Source organism: Neofelis nebulosa, chromosome 1 (genome assembly GCF_028018385.1).
Source record: "Neofelis nebulosa isolate mNeoNeb1 chromosome 1, mNeoNeb1.pri, whole genome shotgun sequence".
Taxonomy (NCBI): Eukaryota; Metazoa; Chordata; class Mammalia; order Carnivora; family Felidae; genus Neofelis; species Neofelis nebulosa.
The window spans coordinates 226,677,386-226,703,913 of NC_080782.1; the positions used below are offsets into that span (position 1 = coordinate 226,677,386).

General features: G+C 40.5%; 1 protein-coding gene across 3 annotated transcripts in view; it reads right to left on the bottom strand.

Moving 5' to 3' along the window:
* The window catches only part of FREM2 (FRAS1 related extracellular matrix 2), a 172,154-nt gene that overhangs the window by 39,588 nt on the left and 106,038 nt on the right, over positions 1–26,528 (bottom strand). For all 3 annotated transcript variants that reach the window (XM_058686767.1, XM_058686776.1, XM_058686785.1), the window contains exons 7-9: positions 4,209–4,358; positions 2,026–2,235; positions 155–352 (exon numbers count right to left, since the gene is read on the bottom strand). In XM_058686767.1, coding sequence (XP_058542750.1) covers positions 155–352; positions 2,026–2,235; positions 4,209–4,358 — 558 coding nt within the window. The remainder of the gene's footprint in view (positions 1–154; positions 353–2,025; positions 2,236–4,208; positions 4,359–26,528) is intronic.

A 26,528-nucleotide genomic window follows, 5' to 3' on the forward strand; every position in this document is an offset into this window, starting at 1 on the left:
TCTGTGACAGCCTACTCTGCCCGATTCACACGGTGCCCGTAAAACCACGCCATAAGCTTGTGGAAGTCAGGGACATGTATTTTCCTGGTACGCATTTCTCATCAAAAACTCAGCTTCCTCAAATTCCACAGAAAAAAGTCAGGCCCAACCTTACCAGGGAGGAATGTGATGACGGAGCCATCAGTGTTTGGACGTTCCTCAAAGTCCGCCATCACCTGTGCAGACCCCTGGCGTGTGTAGCATCTCACTGAAGACCTGTAGTGAATGTCTCCATTCCTGTGGATCATTGCGACTATCTGCCCATCATTTTCATTGCCAATATACACCCGTTCTTTGAATTGCATCTTAGGCACTGAAAAAACAAATGGGCATCAGGATCAAAGTGGACAGAGATCTCCTTGAGGAAAACGGCATTTCAGAGAACCTGGCTTAGTGGCAAGAATAAAGGAACGGAAGTGAGAACTGAATTCCAGTTTCCACGCAGTCACTTGACAATGTTTTGGCGTTAAGCAAATCACTTAAATAAATGAAGTGTTTTGATTTCTCTTATCTGTGAAATTCTGCCCTGCCCATTCCACGGAGTAGGGAGATGCAGTGAAATGGTAAAAAAATAGACAAAACCAGAGACTTTGAGATATCTGTATTTATATATGTTGCTTAATCGTGAGCTTTTCAGAATTACTGAAATTTCTGGGTAATTTCTGAATTATCTGTGAATAACACTCAATATTGTGTATATAATTACAAGCTGAGTTTACCCAGACTATGTGAGAAAAGTTGATAATGAATATAGTATTATATATGTGTGTGTGTGTGTATGTATATATATATATATATATATATATATACTGTTTTTGATACTGAATATTATGGGGGCGCCTGGGTGGCTCAGTCGGTTGAGCGACCGACTTCGGCTCATGTCATGATCTCACGGTTTGTGAGTTCGAGCCCCGCGTCGGGCTCTGCTGCCAGCTCAGAGCCTGGAGCCTGTTTCGGATTCTGTGTCTCCCTCTCTCTGACCCTCCCCCACTCATGCTCCGTCTCTCTCTGCCCCAGAAATAAATAAACATTAAAAAAATTAAAAAAAAATGATCCTGAATATTATGTAGATATTTTAAGTGATACCTATGATGGGTGAATTAAACATAGGCCTCATTAACAACAGGCTACATTCTTCCAAGCAACACCACGATCACCATGGTTGAAACTTATTCAAAACTCACTCATGAGGATGTGTCAGAGAGCCCTACCATGTGTCCAGCAGCTGCATGACTTAGAACTACAGTTTAGGCACCTTATTAGGGAAGTTTCAAGTGTCTAGAGATGAAAGAAGAAGTCTTGTGTTGAGAAGTGGGAAAAGACCATTACATTCAAGGGTCTGTGCAACCCCATGTGGTTCCATCGAGATACTGATGACAATCTCACTTCGTTTTTTTAAATTTGGAAAGAAGACTAAAAGTTTTCTTCTGAGACTACCTAATTTTAACAACACGGTCAGAAGGAGAAAGGAAGACATGGTCAGATAGGGTATTGTTATGGGTCGAATTGCATCCCCTCCAAATTCATAGGTTGAAGTCCTATAACCCTCACAATCTGAAAATGTGACTTTCTTTGAGGATATGGTCTTTACAGAGGTAATCAAGTAAAAATTAGGTCGTGAGAATGGATTCTAATTGACTAGAATTGGTGTCTCTATAAGCAGGGGAAATTGAGACACAGTGACATACATAGAAGATAATGTAAAGGCACATAAGGACAAGATGGGTATCTATAAGCCAAAGAAGAGGCACGGAACAGATCCTTCCCACACAGCCCTCGGAACAAACCAACCTTGCCGACATCTTGATTTTGGATTTCTAGCCTCCAGAACTGCGAGACAAGACATCGTGGAGTCTATAGTACTTTCTTATGGCCGCCCTAGCAGACTTCTACAGGTATGCGATCCCCAGTTCATCATTTTACTTAACATGCATATAAACTCTAGCCTATCATTTTACTCATCATTGTCAATTAATAGACACTCACAATCTGAGACAGAATCATTTATGGACACTGTGGCTTTGCTGGGCTCGCCAAGGGCAGCGTTCATCGGCATACGAAGCACCAGTTCAAATTTCTCAATTCCCTCCAGCTCTGGTTGCCCGAGATCGTCCAGGATGGTAACACGAACAGTCTGCATGTTGACTCCAGGTGCAAAATCTAAATTACGGCTGATTCCCACATAGTCGGTTCCAGCTATACGAGTAACAAAAGAAAGATTCAGTCAGGGACTGACTAAATTAAACAAGATTATGAGATGCAAATTATGTAGACCTATTTGTGCTTCTTTAAAAAAATATATAGACCGGTATTACATTGCAAAATGTACATTTAACGAAATGCAAAAGATGAGTATCATATAGGTTTTTGAGATAGTAGAACAAAGACCAGGTTCTGAACTTGATTTTCTTTATGTCTAATGAGCTATTTTAGCTTTGGTTACATAATTCTTCTGTTTTTATTTCAGAATTCTCGAATAGAGCTAATAAAATTCAGGTCTGAGTTAATCAGCACATCAATCATATATATGATTATCGTAAAATTACCTATGAAATACATACATTTAAAGTTTGTTAACATCACTTAAATATCTATATTTATTTTCCAAAGCTACAAGAAAATATCCTACTTAGGTGTGTGTTTGTCTGTTGGTTAAAGCAACATTTCAGATATAAGCTTTTGTCCCTCTCACTCCACCCATACTCGCCACAGGAAAAGAGAGCAGCCAGCTTTTATTCTCAAAGACATATCTGGTCTTTGGCTTATTATTTTCCAGACCATGGGGTGCAAACCTAGTGTCAACACCTCAATTTATGTCTAAAATAGTTACAAACAAAACTGTCTGTCAGTCTTTAGGGAATTCATAAAGGCTGAGAGTGGGTGACAAGGTTTCCATATTATTGCTTCTTTGTTTTCATACCTTCTGTTCTCCTAACCCTCATTTTATATTCTTTCTACCTCTGAATATGCAACTGTGAGTGTATATGCCCTTAATTCATTTTTTTGAAATCTCCATCCAAATGTCCTTGTGGTTCTTCCAGTATTTTTCTTTTCCTCTGCTTCATCTTTAATTTTCATCTTTCTCCGATTTGAATTTTTTCTTAAAAAATGATGAATTCAGGGGATCAAATACTTACTGGACACTGACTACATGCAAAGTATTATGCTGTTTCCACTACATTAAAAAGGTTAAAACTTCAGTGTGACTTTTAAAATGATATGGTCCCTGCTTGCTTTGTGTGATGAGTGTGTGATGCGTGCGTGATGTACGTGTGTGTGTGCACACGAGAAAGACAGAGTGTGTATTGTTGGCAACCTAGAAGAAGAAACAAAGGACATTCCTAATCCTATGCTTACCCTAAACTTTATGATCAACTCTTTGGAGCTGTACATTCCAGAATAAAAGCAAGCATGGACCAGATAGGGTAGCTTATATACTGAAGCATGGAAAAGCCTTTCGGATCTGAAGTATTTATGGGGACATCTGGTTAAAATGAGGAGGGAACCAGGTCGGAGATGCACATCTTCAAGATACTTACCCTTCATTAGATTTCTGTGAGAGTGGCTGGCAAGATCACTCCTGTGCACACTGATGCCATAATATGCAATGGTGTTAGATTTGCAAAGTGTAAATCTAATGAATTAGAATCTAATGAATTAGAGAACCAATTCATGCAAAGAAGGCATTAGAATTTAGAGTCTTTGAGTTCTGTGTTTGTAACGAAGCCTCTGATTTGTGGCTTTAAAATATTTTTTTAAATGTTTATTTATTTTTTGAGAGAGAGAGAGAGAGACAGAGTGTGAGCAGGGGAGAGGCAGAGAGAGACAGAGACACAGAATCTGAAGCAGGATCCAGGTTCTGAGCCGTCAGCACAGAGCCTGACGCGGGGCTCGAACCCACGAACCGTGAGGTCATGACCTGAGCTGAAGTTGGATGCTTAACGGACTGAGCCACCCAGGCACCCCTGATTTGTGGCTTTTAAATGTATTTTCTCACAGTAATAAAGAGAGCCTAGACTTATCTCCTGTATAATAATAATTTCAGAAAAAGTTCCATTCATCCAGACCGCTTTAGTAGGAATGCAGTGTTTTAGCTTTAAAGTCTTTTGCTTCATGGTGAGTTGAATACTGTAGAGCAATCGGAAGAGCTGCCATAGGAAACTGCTCACCATCAGCAGAGGGGGGATCTGTTTTCCGAGACCTCACGGTGACACTGGAAGGTTTGGACAGGTCTGTGCCCGTCCTCCACACCCGCACTTCCACGTAACCGGCGCTCTCGTCCACGGAGTACTCGACATCGCCGAAGTAGAAGACAGGTTCTGTTAAGAATGAGGCAGTGCCCTTTGGATTATTTGTATTTTTTCCATATCAATCCTTACCGACAGAATTCCAGAGAAGAGAGAGCTTTATTGAACTGACTCCCTTAGATCAGATTTTCTCCTTTCGGTAAGAGAACATCTCTTTAATCTGTTGATTTATATCGTTTTCAAGGTGAAAAAGCCTTTGTTGAAAAAGAAAAAAAAAATTTATGGTTAAGTGCCTAATGGAACGTTCTCATTTTGAGGCTCAAATTACTTTGTCCCCCATATGTGGGATTATAAGTGGCTTCTAAATGTATTTCCTGGAAGGTTAGCTAGTAAAATAACCCCCAAATGAAACAAAACACATGGGCTGAATTGTTGTAAGTTTGGTTAGACGGCTCAGTGTATCATCTTTTCCCAAGCCTTCAGCCCGGAGACTAGTTGCATTATGACATTTTCTGGTCCATTACATTTGGTCATAATCTGGTGTAACTGGGTCTATCATGACTACTGCAGAGTTAGCACGTACTGGCGTAATTGGACTAAATATATATGATTACCCATCCTGAAGACTTTAGGAAGACCACTATAGGTTACTTATAACTCTGTAGGTAGAGTGGGGTGCCTAAGCCAACTGAAGTTCCACTAGAAAAATAATCTCATACCAAGGTATTAGTCTTAAATATGTATGAAAATGATGTGACTTAGGTCATTAAGGTAAGACGCATGCTCTGAAGACTCTGTATTTTTCTCTGGTTTTGGTGATGAATTGATCTAATCATCATTCTCTGTGTGATTCTGCTTGTGACCAACAGTTTACCTTGTGAGACAGCTGACACAAGTCTGAGGGACAGCGAGAGACAGCTGAATAATGAAGAACACTGAGAGATCATTTGTGTTCTGACTTGTAAAAAAACTTACTTTGAAATATTTATAGGTCATAGGAAGGTACAGAAATTATAGGGTATATACTTACTCACTGTGAGCTTATTTTAGAATCCAACTTTGGCAAAGATAAATGAATTGAGTGTAGACACAGAATAATAAGATTTGAGACATTTTAGTCATTTGTGTCTGGTTTTATAAGACTCAAAAGGACTGAGTCTAGAAGGTCATAGGGCTCATCAGTGTTCCTTAAAACACAAGACCATTAAAGAGCTGACCGCCATGTTTCTGAGCATCTAACTGAATTGCTAAACACCCAATAATCAAGCAAAACCCTACAATCATGGCTTACAGCCAAAGGAAATCCATTTTGTGCCCTGTTTAACTTGAGCATAAATTCTTTATTTCTCTGACCCAAATAAATTACCTTTGTTAAAACCAGAAAATAATGTTTTTCTTTGTTTCTTCATGTGGGGGGAGGGGCATACTTATCCAAGTTCCCCTGAACTTTTGGATAATACAAAACCAGCCTTGGACATTTTGTTTGCATATTTTGGTTCAGGGGGTGATACATCTGCCCAGGGCATACTTTACCTCCTTCTCATCCTTCCACAACTTGGATGGTGTTAGGACAAGTGAGTGTGTGTGTACATGCAGGTGTTATCTTATTAACCTCAGTCAAGGCAGACCTCAAATACAAGCCAATAAATTCCTTACATTTCTCACACCTAAGTAGGGGCCAAAGGTGAAGACAGTCTGAAAATGCTTATTCTGACCGAATGGCCAAACCAGGCACATCTGTGTTTGTATGTATGTTTTATGGAGGTCTGGTCATCCGTATCCAATGTGATCTCTCTGTCTCACATGTCTGGCAAACCATATCATCATACAAACTAGGTTTCCAAGTTAAGGGAGAGAGTTGTGAAATGCAGTGGGGGGGGGGGTGTTCCTATTAAATAACAGCATCTCTCATCTTCCATCCCCCTCTTCCTCATGGATATTGACTAGAAGTGGAACAGATTAAATCATGTGAGGGAGTCTGACTGTTAAACACAAAATGGGCTACATATCAGAGGCAAACTGGTGTTCTGCATGTGTGTGTTCAGACTCATTTCGTCTACAATATGTTGTTATGTGACGGTTTAATGCAGAGTTCATATAAGGACAAACTGAATGAGTCCTATGTAGCACTCTGAAAATTATCCAACTTGTCGATCAGAGTGAAGATTAATGATAACAGTTACCCTATTAGAAAATGATCACATGTCTGACACATATGTTTTATAGGCATGTGTGTGTGGTGTGTGTGGCAGAGAGGCAGAGAAGAAGAGCGAGGGATGGGAGGTCCTGGTCCATGCAACAAGCAATAAATAATATGATTTATGTGAACGGTACAAACCATATTATCACAATTGCTTATCGTACAGTACAGTGTTCCCTCCAGCAGGACGAAATTGGGCAAATGGAAAAAGGTTTTAACCTTAAATCTCACAATTTTACTACAGTAGCCAACAGAAAGCATTAGAAAAGGTATTTATTTCCTTAAAATTAGTTTTGTGAAAATCAGTAGATTTATTTATGTGATTTCTTTCCCTCTCTGTGCTTCACTGATGATAATTGGAAAACTGATCTATTAATCAATTGTGATCATTGCAGTTAAAGTATAAAGTGATTAATACAATAAGCTTAAAACACATTCAATAGTTTTTATAAGAAAAAATTCTTGTGAACTTCTTAGTTTCTTAGGATATGAATAAAAATGAGTGGCTAGACATTACTACCTCTCTATCTTTTCACTGTAGTTGGAGGAGAACTGAAAAGAATAATTGTTATTGCTATTTCAAGTTCTCAATACCTTGTAAAAAACTTCTACAATTTAAATATTGTTTATAACTGTTACCATTTGGACCGAATCTCATATACTAATAAAGGAGTTAAAAAATCCTTCAAGCAGTGAGTTGAGTTATAATCACTCAAGATAAATGGCAAGATGTTCCTGGAACATTTTAATGCATAGATAATAAGCAAGAAAAAGGATGCAAAGAATCAACAAATGAAGATTGTCAACAGCTGAAGGATACCTATGCAAAATCCAGAAGTGCTTGTCCTGGAAAATTACTATCATTTATAAGTAAGATTTTAACTCCCCTATCTTTGGCATGTTTTGTTTGCATGTTTTATTTCTAGGAGCTTCGTTTCCCTTAAAAGTTAACTGCAAGGGGGCACTTGGGTGGCTCAGTTGATTAAGCATCCAACTCTTGGTTTCGGCTCAGGTCATGATCTCATGGTTTCATGAGTTCAAGCCCCACATCGGGCTCAGTGCTGACAGTGCGGAGCCTGCTTGAGATTCTCTCTCTCTCTCTCTCTCTCTCTCTCTCTGCCCCTCCCCTGTTCACATTGTCTCTGTTTCTCTTAAAAATAAATAAATAAACTTAAAAAAAAAGTTACCTGCAGATCTTTGTCTATTAGTTTAGTAAAGGCCCACATTATGTCTTCACGTACTGTAGAAAAGCCTATTTATTCTGTAATCAGATCTTAAATAGACACTGTGCTGAGTAAGGTCATAGTCTTTTTTTTTTTTTTTTTTTTAATTTTTTTTTTTCAACGTTTTTTATTTATTTTTTTGGGACAGAGAGAGACAGAGCATGAACGGGGGAGGGGCAGAGAGAGAGGGAGACACAGAATCGGAAACAGGTTCCAGGCTCTGAGCCATCAGCCCAGAGCCTGACGCGGGGCTCGAACTCATGGACCGCGAGATCGTGACCTGGCTGAAGTTGGACGCTTAACCGACTGCGCCACCCAGGCGCCCCAGTAAGGTCATAGTCTTAACGGAAAAAACAGTGAGTGGCTGATATTATTACCTGGAATGAGAGAATAATCAAATAAAGCCACATATCCCACAGCCCAGACCCCAAAATATAAAACAATTATTCCCCATCAGTCCAGCACCCACAGGTGACCCTCCAGAATACATATTTATTCCCTCTCCGGTAAAAGGTAAATTATTATCCAAATAGTGTGTGATCAGTGCAAGGGAGGTTTTAAATTGGTCTAGTGAAATAGTGTGAAATTTATAAAGGAAGTGAAACCGTTCTCCGTATCCTTTGTGGTGTTACGTTTTTAAGTAAAAGAACACAGATGAAGGTGTTGAAGATTACAGGAGAGTCTATTTTAGCTCACCAAACAATAACATGCTCGTAAAAAATTTATCTTAAAAAAAATTAACACTTTTTTTTTCAGGGTTGGGGATACTTTTGTCACGAACAGCACAGACAGGATCACGTCTGTTTCTTACAAAAGTAGTTGATGAGGAGGCCTGGCAAGCCAGCCAACAGAGACAAAGGGAAAATAACTCAGGTTCTTCCCCACAGGGAAAAAGTAAACTTTTTTTTTTTTTTTTTAAAGTCTGTGGTATCTAGATTGATGTTTACAATTACATTGTGTCTCACGAGATGAAAGAAATAGGTGCCAGTAGTAATTGCTATCTGGGGCCAAACCTTATTTACTCGCGTGTACATGGACCCATGTCAAGTGAGCTTTGTAGTTCTAACCAACATGTTTGCTCAGAACTGAACAAAACAAACGCTCTCATGCTGTCTTTTGGTTGAGTGCTGAAAACCATACAAAGAAACCTCCCCAAATTGTTTCTAACTCGGGCCTCTCTCTTCTGAGTTCTGGACCCTGACAACTGGCTGCCTCAACCTGCACTCAACCCCGTGCACCTCAAGGCAAACTTCTGAACAGTCAGCAGAGTCACCTCCACCGCCTGCTCGTGGTTTCTCTTGGTCTCAGGTGCCACTTCCCCAGATTCCGCCAGCCCGGCTGCCATTTTAATTTCCCCAACAGCCACTTAACCAGGCTCTTAACCAAAAAGGTCATCCCTCAGAGCAGATTTCACCATGGTAAGCCAGCTACAGAAAATCTGTCACTAGTCACTACTCTTTGCTACACTACCCTCATAGTTTTGCACATTCTCTTCTCCCTCCTCATGGGGATAACTTCTGCTCCTTTCAGGCTTCTGCTTAGAAGTTACTTGTGCTGGGAAGCATCCTGTCTTCGCCATCAAATCCCCCACTCTCTCCACAGTTGACGTCCGTCTCTGAGTTCTCCAAGGGGAAGAATTAAGCCTCCTTTATTCACTGGCATTTCTCCAACACTTAATGTTATCAATGCTTGGCAGTAGGTGCTCAACCAACATTTGTATAGAGTGAATGAACATCAGTAAAATTGGATTATTGGTTTTCAGACCAAATGAATCAATACGTCTTTGTGGTGGGTCAGTGAGAAGACTGCATTTCTGGCACCAGGTAAGTGGGAGGTTTAAAGAGCCTCTGAAGAAGGAGCAAGTGGTGGTCTTTGCAGTAAAATGACTTGGTTAGGGCCACCTTTTTTTTTTTAAATTTTTTTTTTTTCAACGTTTTAAATTTATTTTTGGGACAGAGAGAGACCGAGCATGAACGGGGGAGGGGCAGAGAGAGAGGGAGACACAGAATCGGAAGCAGGCTCCAGGCTCCGAGCCATCAGCCCAGAGCCTGACGCGGGGCTCGAACTCACGGACCGCGAGATCGTGACCTGGCTGAAGTCAGACGCTTAACCGACTGCGCCACCCAGGTGCCCCAGGGCCACCTTTTAGATCTGGAGGAAGTCCAAGGGGAAAGGAAACTGAGTCACAGTGAACACACAGAGAAGGTGAAGAGAATTCCCATTCACTCCCTGACTGACCCCTTCCCATACTGCACCCGTGTTTTTAAAAACCTCTACAGTTGCCAGCCATCTGCGTCTTGTTGTAGCTCTTTTCAGTGTCTTTAACAAATAACGACTATTTGTGGAATATCACACTAATTGGTTTGGGTTCAGTATCCTCATCCTCACAATCACCCTACGTGGTATGTGCTGTACTGGTCTTGTTTTCACAGGTAAGGAAACTAAGGATTAAGGAGATTAAGAGACTTGTCCAAAGTCACACAAGAAGGAAACGGTGGATGCCTAGACAAAGCCTAAGCTCTGAACTAACTTAACTAAGGAAGATAGGAGTCATAATACAAAAGGTTTTCAAGCACCGAATGATGTATGGAGGTGTTGGATCACTATATTGTACCCCTGAAACTAATATAATACCCTATATTAAGTATACTGGAATAAAAAAAAGGTTTTCATAAGATTTTGAGGGATAAGATTTTTACCAAGCAATTCAATATATGGGGTTTATCATATAGAAATACTAACGTAAGTGTGTAGAGATTCCTATGCAGGAATGTTTATTGTACTCCATTTGTATCAGGGTGCAATTGGAAACAATTCTCAAATCTATCAGAAGTGGACTGATTAAATAAATTATAGTTCATTTGTAAAATGAAATACCAGGCTATGAAGGTGATTTTATGTTCTTTCTTAAAAATTTTTTTCTTTTAGGTAAAAAAGCTAGTGGAGACATTTACATCTGCTTAAAGGCAGCTTTGTGATTTTATATCTTATATTCTCGAATCTAGCAGTAATGATAGATTAAAAATGAAAGGTAATATGCCATTTCTTTTTGGTAGCTTTGAAGATTTTCCCCTTTATCGTTAGCATACTTGATAAGGAAAAGGAGAGCTGTGCTCAGACAAGATAAACATCTCTGTGAACTAAAAAGGTAACAGAACATCACAGTGGTGAGTGGGGCCAAAGTGAACGGTTCTGCTCGTCTCTGAAGTCTGGAGACAGGCTGTAAATCAACATTTGAGTCATAGAAACCAAGTGAAAACATAATTCAAAAGTGAGGGCAAAATATAGGTATTTCTTAGGCAACCAAGATGAAGAGGTTTTACTCCTTTATAGATGCATGCTGAGACATTGCTAAAAGCACACAAGAAAATAAATAAATTCAAAGGGAAGAACCTTACAAGCAAGAACCAACAAATTATGTCGGTAAATCCTGCTATTAATTACAGGCATGAATAATAATCATACCTTACATTCTTCTATAGCAATATTAACTAAAGTCCAAATATGATTTAAAGCAAAATCATTAATAAAAGAGGAACTCTGTATATGAAAAGACAGTTCACCAAGTTTATATAATAATTTCAAATTTGTATTGAAATACATAAAGCAAAAACTGACAGGATTACAGGACAACATTGACTAATCTACAATTATAGAGGGTTCTTTAATTGCACAACTCAGAAAATGATAGATGAGTCAGAAAAATTTGTAGAAATATCGAAAAAAAATCACAACGTAATCTTTGCCTAATGTATGTATGTATCCCTGCTCCCCAAAACAAAAGATCGGTATCCAAAATAAATTAAAACTCCCATAAATCTATAACAAAAATTCTAACAGCAAATGGAAATACTGGATTATATATAAACATATATACATATATGTGTGTGTGTATATTAGACTTTATATATATATACACACACACATATATAATATAAAGTTATATAAACATTTAAGTCTCAGAAGAGGAAACTTCCGTTGTCATAATGCAAGTAACCTTAAAATGGGACATTATTTAATACTCGTAAGGTTAGCAAAAAACCTAAACAGTTCAACAGGATGAGAAAACAGACATTGTCAGATACTGCTGGTGGGAGTACAAATAGATTCAATCACTTTAGAGAGATTTCGCAACATCTCGTAAAATGGAAATTGCACATCCAGCATGAGCCATCAATTCTACCGTTTGGTAAATATCCTACAAAAATTCTGCACATGGATACATAGAAACATTTGCAAGTATGTTTAATGCAACATTATTCATACTTAAAAAACAAGGGGAAAACCCAAATGTCCCTGAGTAAAGGAATGGATAATTAAAACTCATGTAAATGGAATGACTAAGTTGTATACCTGAAACTAAGGTAACATTGTATATCAACCCTACTAAAACAAAACAAAACAAAACAAAACAAAACAAAACAAAAACCAAGAAGCCCAAACCTCATCTAAATGCATCAAAATAGCAGATCTTGAAAAGACTGTGCTAATTAAAACAACAACAACAAAAACAACAACAACAAAGTTGTAAGACATGCAAACCCAATTCATGATCGTTGCTGCTTTGGGAGGCAATGGTAGTTGAAGACCAGAGGGGTCTTCCATTTTATGAAAAGTGTGTGATTCCTTTAAAAGATCTGAAGCAACTATGAAAAATGGTAACCATTAGTTTTAGACAGAGTGCATGTTATGCTGTATTATTTTTTACATTTCTGTAATAAAAAGTCTTACATGGTAGATATAGAATGGTACGCGTAACACGATTCATCTTATTAAAATGGATGTGTGTATTGTTGATGCATAGAAAAACAAGAAAGAATATATGTCAAGCTGCTAACTGGTTATTTCCTAAGGATGGGATTATGAGGAAATCTGATGTCCTTTGCTATACATCCCTTTGTTCTTTTTTTTAACGTTTATTTATTTTTGAGAGACAGAGAGAGATAGAGTGTGAATGGATGAGGAGCAGAGAAAGATGGAGACACAGAATCCGAAGCAGGCTCCAGTGTCTGAGCTGTCAGCATAGAGCCCGACGTGGGGCTCAAATCCACGGACCACGAGATCATGACCTGAGCAGAAGTCAGATGCTTAACGGATTGAGCCACCCAGGCGCCCCTGCTATACATTTCTTACATACATTAATTTATAGTACACCTTTTATTTTTTTCAAGTTGCATCTATTATTTTGTAAATAAGAAAAACAAGGAGGAAAAAAAACCCTGATGAACTTTCTCCTATAAATAACATTTTCAAAAAATTAGTTTTAAATAATTTTGACTGGGCCTTTCTGTACTTTTCTTTCAAGAAATACTTTCAATATATAAACATAAATTCTTAAGAATGACCTCATATCTAGTCTTTAAAAAGCATTTTCAAAATTCTTGTTGAAAAATAAAGTTCAAATGTGTATTTAAGGGGAAAGCTTAGGAGTATGTATCAGTTTTAAAGGCATGTTTTGACATTTCTTTTTCTTGCCAACTATAATTTTCTCAGAGAGAATAAAGAAAAGTCAGTACATGTCTAGAATGTTGATAATTTAAGGACTGAATCTTCCCAAGATTTCAGCTGAGAATACATGGTGAGCCTTTTTCTAAAATGATAATGTTATCAGAGATTTTACTGACAGTCTAGTTTCACTCCAAAACTCTGATTTTGTCTTTTCCAGGGTCTATGTAAGTTTAAAATAAAATTTAAGTGTTATGGTCATCTGAGTTTTCCACCATCTAGTAGCATTTGAAAAAGTCTTCCTGAATGTCCTTTACTTAACAAATATTGTTGAGCATCCTGCCTTCTAGGAGAGTGGGTTTTTTGGGTAACTTTCTATTTTTGTTTCTATTCTAAATGATATATTGCATAAACAGAAAGGGGAAGGAAAACTGGTCATGACCCACTAATTGATTTCTCAACTCAAAGGGTTGCAATTTACAATGTCCTAAACACTCCTCTTTATGAGTGGCAATGTTTCCTAAAGGTGGTCACAAATCTGTATTGCAAGGCCCTAGGTGGAGGCGGGGGTGGGGGGGAGTGCGGTTTAAATGTAAATTCTGGGGGTCTCACCTTAAATTGACAAAATCAAAATCTCAAAAAGTTTAAACTGTCCTAGGTGAACTGCATGCATATTGCAGTCTGAGAAACTCAGTCAGGAGGATGGTGGGTGGCATTGCGGGGGTGGTGAGGGGTGTGGCAACTGTACCAGGAGACAGGAGCTGTGGTTCAGAGGTTCGCGAAGGTGTGTTGGAGGCAGCAGGACAGCACCCCCGAGAAGACAAAGGTGAGCGTGCGGGCTGAGCAGGTGTTGACAGCAGCGAAAAGGAAGGACGTCTCAGAAGGATGAGGAGGAGGAAAGACCTGAGCATGCGTGGTGGGTTAAACAGAGGTGTGGCTCAAGTATATGGAGTTCCCGAGAGGGCAAATGATGAGGGCCAAGGCTGAGGTCAGAGCCGGTGGTGGCTGTGCCGCATTCTTGCATAACAGGCCAAGAACTATGGAAAACGGGCAGCCCCTGATCATTTGCAAGCGGAAGCAACACAGTCAGAACATGATTTGCAAAAGGGACCCCAGTGGATTGAGGGCAGCAGGGAGATGGTAGAAGCTGGAGAACAGTTAGGAAGCTACAATGGAGGGAAGAGTTAGTGAGGTCTGAAAGTGGGGAAATGGAGAATTCAGATTCAAGAAGGGCTTCAAAAACAGAGTGGCCATGCTCTGTGATCAGTCAAACGTGGCAGGCAGTAGGAAGTGGATGAGTAGGGCTATCTGGCTTGGTCAACAGGCCAGCTTTTAATTGTGAAGGGTATTCACGTCATTCACAATGCCTTTGCTAACCGATTGTTCTGTTATTCTCCCTACTTTCATTCGCTATCCTTCTCGACACTCTTGGATGCTACATTTCTTCAAAAACTATATATCAGCGTGCTCCTATTCACGTCTGATCCTTCCTTTAGGGCAGATGAAAATTCCCGGTTATTTGTGGGGAAGAAGCCAGATGAGAGCATCCTCTAGATTTTCACAGAGATAATATATTTAATTAAACCTAAAGTTATGAGTGCTAGGTTTGTCAGAGGCTCTCGACAAACACTAATCATTATTTCCATTACATAATACAGATACTTTCTAATCATATGTATATTGTGACATCTAAAACCGACGTAATCGTAAATACTAGGCAACGAAATGATAGATTACGTATGTGAAAAAGGATATTTAATTACAGCATATGTGTGATAGAAAAAGATCTGCCAACGACCTCAATGTTCACCAATCAGGGGTTGTTAAGTATGTTACAGCCACACTGTGGAATCCTACGTAGCCACTAAAAAGAATGAGCAGGTGTATATGGGCTGGCAGAAAAAGGTTTTTGTGATATATTGCTAGGTAAAATAAGTATATCATGAGATAATATGTATAATATGATCATGTAGTATTAACAGATATATACTATTTTCAATGTGTCCGAACTATTCTAAGTGCATATATATATATATATATATATATATATATATACACATATACATGCATATATATATTTCACTTAATCCTCTTAACTACCCCTCTGAGGTAAGTACTATTATCATTTCCACTGAGGAAGCTGAAGTCCAGACATTTAAGATCAGCAGTCAATAAGTGGAAAGGAAATCACACCATCTGCCTCTAGAATCTGTGCTACCTGCCACTCGGTATAGCAATAATTACTTCTAATCAAAGTGAAGACAAAACGCGTGCATGTAAGTGTGCATCTAAAAAATCCACACATCACACTTAAGTGACCTCAAGAAAGAGGTGTGGGTTTGGTGAGGGAGATGACCAGACTCTCACCATTTAGTTGATGTCCTTCTTTTTAGTACTCATGTAATAATTTTCTAATAAAAATACAAATACTGAACAAGGATTCATCTGCATAATGTACCTCCTTTAAACACAACCGCACAATATTATTAAAGAAAAAATATTGATCGGAGAACAAAAAGTCTGTCCTCTCCTTGTTAAAATCCTTAAAACGTTTTTTACTCTTCAGAGGTTCTGGCCTCTTCACCAACTTGCTGTGGTATTTCAGTGTTGTGGATGAGTACACTCTCTAGGGAACTGGTCAGTTATTTCACCTTCAAAGAAACCATTATCTAGGAGTCCCAAGGCCCTGCAAAGTTATCTTTCCTTTCTTCTGTGTAACCTACGTCCGGTTGACAGCTGTCAAGCTGCCTCTGACTTTTCTCATACTGCACATTTCATGTTGTGTTCAAATGACTCATCCAGTCAATCCATCTCCCCCATTGGATCTTTCCAAAGGCAGAAATCATGTATTGTTCATCTGTAAACTCCAACGAGAAGCATGGAGCCTGGCATATGAGGGGTCATCGAAAAATGTGTGGAGACCTAAGCTAAGACTGATCACTGCTTCTAGGGTTCCTAATCAAAAGTAATCATTTTGGCTCCAAAGCTCATCTTGTAAGTGAGGATACACCAATTAATATTATAGTTAATGTCACAGTAATATTATAATTGCCATATTTATTGGGTGTCTGCCCCTGCAACTCACATTAGAATGTGTGGAATCATTTTTCTTCTTTCTCTGAAAATAGTTAAGAAAGGTGAACATTTTTAGAATATTTTCTTTAAAGACGTATAATGAGAATCTTCTTGAGTGACAAGAAAGGAACACAATATTCCATGTAAGAGAAAGCTAGGCTATTATAGATCAGTATTCCTTAGTTGTAAAGATAACTTTCTTCATAAAAAAATCATTATAGGAAGAGGGAAACAAAATGAAATATCATTTCATGCTTAAACTGTCCACAACTTAAAAATTGTTACTGCTCCAAAAACCACTGATAAGCATCCATGTACATTTTCGTTCCTCCTGACTGACGTGAACTTTATAAGTGAGATTTCAGAATCGGTGGAGACTCTGACATGCAGGGTGATTTATGTGGGAATCCCAACAGCTGAAGGAAGAAAGATTATGACCAACAGAGTGTCGAACACAGTCTGTGTGAGGTCTCAGGAATAAAAGCATGTGGTTGACACTTGAGAAATAAATAATCTTGACCACAGACAGGCTCCACAATGGACACTTGGAAGGTGCCTGCAGGCAGCAAAGGAAGGGCCTCCAGAATAAATAGCTACAACTACTCCATGTGAAGCCGAGGGGAATGTGCTCCTTTATTCTAAGAAGCCTTCTTCCTTGTCTCTCCTCGTGAGTGTTACCCAGAAGCAACTCCGCCTTTGCCCCATTGCTCCTAGTGTATGTAGTGCAGGAAAAGACGTCCTAAGAGTTTTCCATCCCTCTGTATCTTGGTGAGGAAGACACACACCGACCCCTTCCACAAGCCATGGTGCTGGTCTCCTTTTAGGCACTTCCGAAGGCCAGACACCGGGGAAGTCAGCCTCGCTGGTGCCTGGATTTCTGGTCTGCAGCCCAATTGGGCCTGTGAGCAGTCACATCACTGAGCTCGCGGGCCCATGCACATTCTCTTGGTCCCTCTTGGGGACTGCTGTGTTTCTTGTCAATATGATGCTAGCTGGTGGCTATTCTTCTCATTTAGCGTTCACACAACCTGTTCAGGCTTACTTCCCGAATTCTCTTTTGGGAAGAAAATAGTTGCTCCCTCTCACGGAAAAATAGTTAGATCATTTTTGTCTTGCAAATCGTCTGCAAGCTAAAGACAAACCATAAGCCAAGATGACAAAAATGTAGACATGATGATTTTTCATGTGACTTCTTATATTCAGATAAAACGTCTTCGGTAACATACATGACTCCTAAGGTAGCACCGTGTTTAAACCTTCAAACTTGTTTTGTTTTAATTATAGAGAAGGAAGAACTATACTTCTTTTTTTTTTTTTAAGTATCGTTAAAAAATAAAGCCACCTCACATCCTAGGCTGTCTGTCCATATATCCTGAGTTAGGACTGAGGAACAGTCATAGCTGAAAGGTGTGATTTACGTGCTTAAAGGGTTGCTGAGGGAGGGGGTTGGTAATGGAACTGGGCAGCTAAGTAAATGGCTTATCTGGGGAAACTTAAAAGCCAATTCAAGGCTATTAGTGTTCAGATAAATACAGCATCACTAAGAAGCTGTCGAACGTCTATACTCTAACAGCTGACTATAACCTGGAGCACACGGTTGTCCAGAGCAACGGCTATGCCTCCTTGTGACCTTTAGGTGGGAGACTAACTTTGGTTATCAGAGAAGGACCTCAGAAAATTCAAGTGAACTACAAGGTTCATATTTTGTCCTTAAAGTGTACAGATTTTGTTCTTGCTGTAGCATTTTATAAACACATGAAATGTATTTTTTTAAATAAACAGAGCTCTATTCTTTTTTTGTCTTTTTTCCACCTTATAAAAAATAGTAAGTGATGGTAAGACTATTAAGAAAGGTAGCCCTGGTCAGCCTGCTGTCTCTAGGCATTTATCCATTCATTTCTTACATATTTATTGAACACCTCTTATGGCTAAGCACTGTGCTCCATGCTGGACATACTGATGGAGACACAGCCCTTGTCTTCAAGCAGTTTCTGGTCCAGTAGTTGAAACAGACAGTAAAAGCCGTCATGACAGTAACAATAATGGCAGCTGAACACACTGATGTTCTAAGTACTTTACATATACTAACTTATTTATTCTTCATAACAGGCCTAGAAAATGGGTGTTAATGCGAAGAAATTGGGTACTGAAAGGTGATCTATCTTATAAGATATAAGAGCCAGGATTAGACACCAGGCAGTATGGCTTCCCAAGCATATCCTGCCTCCATGAATAAAGCAGTTCTAATTGCTTGAACTGTGCTACCAGATTTTGCTAATGACTTATGGTACAGATGATATCTGTCTCCTCGCTCTTTCTTCCCAACTTAAATGATCATAAATAATCTTTCCCTCAATGCTATCACGCCTTAGTTCACAGCCACAAGCACCACTATTTGACCTGCAAGTTTTTCCTTTCTTCCCCTTCCCTTGAATAGTAACTTGAGAGACTATCCGTTATCTTTAACTTTTTCAGCTCCCATTCACATTGAAACTTATTGGTGCATGGTTTAATCCTCCAAAGCATCCGGAAATCCTCTCTCCAAGTTGACTGGTGCCCTTCTCTTTGCTAAATTCAACTGCATATGGCCAATCTGTGTTCCCTTTTTTTTTTTTATCTCTGCAAACTTTAATGCTGGGGATCATACTTGTCTTCCTGAATCTCTTTATCCTTTTTCTTCTGTAATACCACTCTCCTCTGGCTATTCTCCCATCTTTCCCCTGGTCCTTAATTGTGGGTGTTTCCTTTTAAAGGACAAAAATAAGAAAACGGCCATTAAGCGCTCAGCAAATTACCCTCACACAGTTAAGTGCCAGCCGTGCTACTAAGTCATTATTCTTATTAGCAGTTGGATTTTGAGGCATCGTTGTGAGTTAGCCAGGTAATGTGTGAGCAGGTAGAGTGGGAGAGCATTCCGAGCGGAGGAAGCAGCACAGAGCTTCACACATTTAGGGACCGCAGACAAGTGGGCACGTAAGGTACGTCGCACAGGGCGAGGTGGCGGGGGGAGGAGAAAAACAGAAAGCGACGGCCAGGCCACACAGGACCTTGCGTGCCAAGCTGAGGGGTTGGAACCTTATCCCAGAAGCCGCCACTTGACGGGCGCTCAGTTTCAAGAAGGGGAAGGCAGCGATAAAATGCACGGTCAGGGGGTCTGGAGGGTGGATAGGTTGGGGGTGGGCAAACCGGAAGCAGAGAGACTGGTTGACAGCCACTGCAGGAATCTGGGCAAAGTACGAAGCTGGCTGCACAGCTGGTGGCGGTTCTCATGGAAAAGAGAGTAAAGGTACAGTATTCAAGGATATAAAGGAGGCAGATCAGGAACGTGGGGTGGGGAGTGAGAGAAAGGAGTCTAGCGCTGATCCAATTGCTTACCATGATTAGAAATACAGGAGAAAAGCCAGGTTAGACCGGCCCTGCTCTGTTTCATTTGTGTTTTCTTGATTTGCTTTCTTTCAGAAGTGAAGGCACTAGACCTATGGTAACGTGTGTGCCTCTAATACTTCCCCTTTACTGTCTAGAAAGAAAAAGGAGAAGATCCCAAGCATAAGTGAATTACTGAGTTTTCTGTAATTGTGACACAAGTGCTTGATGGAGTTTCCCTCTTCACAGAAGTGTCAAGGGATGCGATGTTTTGAACAAGGTAATGAAGCTTTCCTCAGAGAATTAATCAAACATCTTCTCCTGCTCATAGTTTATTTTTCCCCTCAGTACACTGAGCTCGATCCAGTCACACTGGTATTTACACGCACCGACATTTTAAAGAACTTCGGAATATGTCTTCTGGACAGACATCAGTTAAAGCATGCTAGTTAGATTTGTTAGGCAGATTGTGATCCTCCGGAAAGTGGGTATAAAATTCGGTGTCTCATTCCACCCTGACGCATTGTGCGGGGAGTACTCCCTCAGTTCACTGAGCTGTGGACCATGCGTCTTAGACCAACACCTACACTATTTACAATCGGATCCTGTATTTATAAGGTCCCCTTGCAGCAGTGAGAATGTGAAGTGTCCTATGCCTTTGGCTTTTTCAAGCTGTCCCTGGCAGTAAGTATGGTCTTGAAAATTATCCCTCTGAGTAAGTATGATTTTTGAAAGAAAAAGAAGAAGAAAGGAAAGAAGGAAGGAAGGAAGGAAGGAAGGAAGGAAGAAAAGAAAGAAAGAAAGAAAGAAAGAAAGAAAGAAAGAAAGAAAGAAAGAAAGAGAAAAAGAAAGAGGGAAAGAATGAGCTTCTTGTTGGCATTTTGACCACAGTGGCATACTTCCTAGGACCATGAAACAGACTGTTTGTGAAACACCCTCAGGGAAACTGAAGCTGAGATATATTTCAGCCCTAGGAGGTGTAAAGAGAGCCCTCTTTCTCTCTCACAATGCCTATATTCTGACTGTTCGGACTTTTTAAAAAACAGTGCTAGCTAATAGAGCTCTACCAACCATTTAATTTTTTTTTTCCTGGGACTGTGTTTAAATTCAGAGGCTGCTGATCTGTACAGTGACTTGGCTCATTCCAGACAGCGCGGCTGTCTCCACAACTGAGACTGTCACAGCCTGAGGGGACATGTGACAATGCACATCAGTTTGTGAGCTGCCAACTCGCATGACTCAGTCTTCCCAGTTCTCTGTGTGGAGGAGACCTGGCCTTTCCCGACCGGGGCCACACTGGGTGCTCCTTTGAAAACTCCCGTTACATGTGGACCTGGTCTCATCATTTGCCATGTTGTGTCCACTGGCCTCTACAGACTGGGCCCACCTTGTTCACCACCGTGTCCTCAGAGCTCTGGACAGTGGCCAGCACTTAGTAGGGTGCAATAAATACGTGAGGTGAGGGCGCGACAAGTCTCGCGTTGCTTTTACCCTATCACAGCATCTGGCACCTTGGAGATGCTCGGCAAATATTTCAAATAAATAAACGTATGAACATATATGATTCAAATGTTTGTTCTAGTATGGCAGAACGAGGACCTGTTTATTAGAAAAAGGATGAAGAAGGTGTTGATTTCTCTAGAAGCGTGAAGGAAATTTTTCAGCCGTAATTTTAAGTGCTTAAAGTGGCCGAAAGAGGAATTTTCAGTTTTACTATATTTTATATTCCCAACGTAGATTATTATCACAATTATTTGGTATAAACACGATATAGTTCACTGGTTTTAGCCAATGATATTACCCATATTCTTTACTGGGCAATCTTGTATCTCTCTAGGTCAGTAAAAAGGTTCTCTACCTCATTTAAAGGAAGATTTAAGGTTACAAGAAAGGCAGGTATAAGATTTATAAACTAGGAATAAAGGGAGAAAAAAAGATCCAGAAGTCTGCTTCAGCAAGACAGAATGAAGACCTGCTTCTTAGGGAATTCATAAAACCTGTCTGCATCCTGTGAAAGGTAACGTCTCTCTGTAAAGGGAAAGGAAGGTACACGGAGAACCTGGTGACCCTGTAAAGAGCCCTCATTCCTAAGAGAACTGTTTTTGGTTGGTGGCAGGTTTTATAAGGAGGCAAACTCTCTAAGAAGTCTCACATCTGTACAGTGACCAATGAACTGGCAGATCAACAGTGTCAGAAAATAGTACATTATGTTCCAATTTTTTCCTGAATCTTTCATTCCAATACCGTAAAAGGAGACGCTGCTGTCTTTTAATAATGGAATTTATGGGGCGCCTGGGTGGCTCAGTCGGTTGAGTGTCTGACTTCGGCTCAGGTCATGATCTTACGGTCTGTGGGTTCAAGCCTCACATCGAGCTCTGTGCTGATGGCTCAGAGCCTGGAGCCTGCTTCGGATTCTGTGTCTCCCTTTCTCTCTGCCCCTCCTCTGCTCGCATTCTGTCTCTCTCTCTCTCTCAAAAATAAATAAACATTAAAAAAAATTAACAAAAATGGAATTTATGAAGTACATGGTTTCCGCAACAGACCACAGGTACACAGAGCCTTGTCTGGACTCAGTAAATAAATGATCACACGTCTGTTAAGTTCACTGTAGGATTTCACAGACTCTGGCCTCTCCCTCCATCATGGGACATGCAGGTCAAGGCTCTGAAGCCCTGCCTTCAGCCAAGTTGCAGCCGTTGGTGTATCGGCATTTTCTTTGTGATTTATGATTTCAACAAGAGGATACACTAGACCTCTGCTGCTGGCAAATAATTAGCAATTTCTTATGCTAGCTTAACATTTATTAAGACATCTCTTCTATTTCCTTTTGCTGCCTTATTGTAATACCTCTCTTAATAATTTTAACCGTAAAAAAATCTGAAGTCGAGTATCTGAGAAGTCATTTCTCAGATGTATGTGATTTTTAGCACTAAAATGGAATTTGTCTGTGACTTGAGATCTTGAGGTTCCTACAGATGTTTATAGAGATCTGCTTCCAGGGTTTCGGTGATCATAAATCAGCAATATTTACCCTCTGATGTCTACAAGACGGTATTCCATAGCCGGCATCCACTCTTCCGGGTGGAAGAGATGGGAGTCAGGCATTCAGTGTTAACCAGGAAAAAGACCAAACAAACACAAGATCGCATTTGTCCATAAGGACTTGACAAGAGAGCCGGGCACCGATCCTTCCAAGTGCAACCCCTTCCCCTGGGCCGGTTGCTAAATGATGTGGAAAAAGCAATGCTGTTCCTTGTCCGGCTGAAGTACCGGAATGCACTACTATGCTTTCCTAACGATCCTTGAGGAATTAAAATTGGTAAAGGGGGCACCAAGATAGCTTATGTACGTAGCTTATGCCTAATGTCTGGAACGGTCAACATTTTAATTATTCCAGGATTCCCAGGATGCTGTTTGCGTATAAAAGTATCTGGTTTGCTTTACCTTGTCGGGTTCTCTATTAGGATACCTCACACTCTCTTCGAGTAGTCCAGTGTAGAATCAGAAGGCAGCGGTGTATATTCCATGAGGTGGGGAGCCTAGTGGTTAGTGCCACGGACCCTGCAGTCAGCCTAGCTGAGTCTTTACCAGCCGTGTGACCTTGAGCAAGCTACCTAGCCACTCACAGATGATGACACTGAGGCACAATTAAACCTTGCTCCTAGTTTGTGTGTCTGTGTGTGAAACAAAATAATTCAAACAAAAGCCTCAGCACACCTAACAAGGGGCTCATGTTAGTTATTATTATTTTATGATGTATATGATATCTATGAGGCCCTAAGAAAAAAAGACGGGTTAGTTGAATATTGTGTGGCCAGTGTGGTCCTATTCGGTATCACAGCCTTACCCTCTTAGAGCCACCCCGGCCAAACGCATGCCTGCAAATTTACACTCCATGAACTCGAGAGCTTATTTCTGGGCGGACTGGCTCTGTGCCCCGGCCCCGCTCCCTGTGCTCACTCTCTTGCGGCCATAAGGTCATTCTTCAGTGTAAACTATACAAAATGGTTAGCTGCTCTCGTAGAGAGCTCTGGAGCCTCTGTCTTTTCTGGTAACGGGGGGTGAGTGCTTTCATGGGCCTCGTGGGAGAGATGCAAGTGGCCGCTTGCCAAGTGTGCGTGTGTGTGTGGTGGACGGAAGCCCTTCATGCCTTCCCTGTTGCGAGCAGTGCATTGTATCAACAGTTCAGGAAAGACCAGGGGAGTTGGCAACAGTGTACCACCCAAGTCCTTCAGAGCCGCTGACCACAACAGGGTGAGTCAAATGTACTTCGGTTGCTAATGAAGTCCCTTGGGACCCTGGTTCATTTGCTGTGTTTTAATACATGCCCCTGAGCCTCAGCCCGCTGTGGGGCTGTTCCCTGTCTACGGCTGGCCTGCTGGGCTCTGGGGCCTGCTGGGCTCTGGGGCCAGCCAGGTTCAGAATCAGGTCGACGGGACCGCAAACAGGGACGCTGAGGGTCCAACCAAAGACCAAGCCTCACTTCTCTGGACCCTCCTACTCAGATTTAGTGAATGACCCGCTCATTCACATCCACAAACGCTCTTTTTCTTACTCTCTCCCACTCTAGAGTTTGCTAGAAATGAATGAAGCCTATAATTCTTGCAACACCCTCCAGAAACCATTATAATTAAAAAAAAATGATATGAAGTAAACTTTTTATCATAGATGGCTTCAATTTAACTGAAAAGTATAAAATGAGGGAACTAAACCACACTACTTTAATGTTAGTTATTTTATTTATTTTTTATTTATTTATTTTTTTAATTTTTTTAACGTTTATTTATTTTTGAGACAGAGAGAGACTGAGCATGAATGGGGGAGGGTCAGAGAGAGGGAGACACAGAATCTGAAACAGGCTCCAGGCTCTGAGCTGTCAGCACAGAGCCCGACGTGGGGCTTGAACTCATGGACCGAGAGATCATGACCTGAGCTGAAGTCGGCCGCTTAACCGACTGAGCCACCCAGGTACCCCTAATGTTAGTTATTTTATTTTATTTTATTTTATTTTATTTTATTTTATTTTTTTAATTTTTTTTTCAACGTTTTTTATTTATTTTTGGGACAGAGAGAGACAGAGCATGAATGGGGGAGGGGCAGAGAGAGAGAGGGAGACACAGAATCGGAAACAGGCTCCAGGCTCCGAGCCGTCAGCCCAGAGCCTGACGTGGGGCTCGAACTCACGGACCGCGAGATCGTGACCTGGCTGAAGTCGGACGCTTAACCGACTGCGCCACCCAGGCGCCCCAAATGTTAGTTATTTTAAAAAGGGGCAACATTTAAAACCAGTTTAAAGGGCCTAAAAGTGTACTTATTGTTTGGTAATTCCAGTAACGTGCGTCATTTTGCACATTCCTGCAATTTTCTTGTTATATAACAAGGGATACTTATTAATTTGCAGGTAACAGCTCCCCCCCAAATCTGTATATTAATATTTAATAGACATATATATTCTAATAACCTTTCATTATTCTACTTTACACACTTGACTTATTGGAAATACATGTGAAATTGTACTACATGGTCATCTATCCTTTCACCCTCCCCTCTCTTTCTCGTGGACCTCCTGCATCCTTCTGACTTCAGTTATGACCATCTGGTGCACAACACCACATGCAACCCAAATCCTTAATTCCGGCTTAGTCAGTTCCATATTTATGGAGGTCGATTGCCCAGTTTCAATGGCGTCGCATAGCTAACCTGAACTTGGTGTGTTGAAACAGAATTTCTCATCTTCTTCCAACCTCCTTTCTTCCAGCTGGCTCCCTCATCTAACCTCCTATAATGAATGGTACACCTCCCTACTTTGAGCCTGTCAAGCACAAAGTTTTTTAAAAATTCCCCTCCTCCCTCCGACATGCATGAGGTCCAAGTCATAGCAGGTATCTATAACAGTAGGTTGTTTCCTTTCTAGCCTCACCATCTCACTCTACGCTTCACGTTCCAATTCTGTTCACATACATTGCTTTCTAGTTAATAACCTCCCAACACAGCTCTGATTACTGCACGCTCTTGTTCAAACACTTCCGGTGCTCCCTACCCAATAAATTCAGAACTCCTTATCTCATTCAATGTCACCCCCGGTATGCTTCGAACCTCTTTTTCAGACTCATGATGCCCACCTTTCTTTTCTTTAGCTACGTTTTAAAGTGCTTTCATACAGATCATGTTCGGTCGTCACAACAATTCTGCAAGGTAAGAAATCCAGGTGATAACACGCTCATGTTTCAAATGAGGAAAACAGACCCAAGAAAAACAATGGAGTGTTCAGGATTCCTCGACTGGACAACAGTAAAGTGTATCTACAGCCCTGGTCTAAGGGTCAATCAAAGGAGATGGGCACTCAACCTTTCTCGGAAAAGGCCAAACCTGGCCAAAATGGATTGTCCCCTGCTCTCAAAGCCTTTCCCTCCCTCAAGCTCTCACTCGTGTAATCTTGGAATACTTGGCTCTGTTCTCCATTCACCTGAATCTTTTCTGCCTGTTAAAGCCTTACTCTCTTCCTCTCCTGACTCACAGAGTGATCATGCAATTGCCTTTAATCCCACTCTGCTTTCTGAGTCTCCTTTTTTTCTGTTTCAAATTATTATTGAAATGAATCATTCTCCTTTAACATTCTATGCACTTAGGTTTTTTTTCCTACCAAATAGACCATAAGCATTGTGAGATTCTGGTCTATGTCATAAATGTCCCTGTAGTCCCCACTTGTCACACTCTGTAAATGCGTAACAAACATTTACTCTGTGTGTGTATATGTGAGATTCAATTTTTTTTCGTACAGCAGGATATTTCATTTTTGCTATTTTATTCTATTGTTATTTCCAAAGTGTATAGTATTTACATCATTATATCTAGAATCCTTGCCATGTGAAAAACCTGGTATAATCTCTATCGTTCTGGCAATACCTTTCACTCACTGAACACCCATTGGCATTC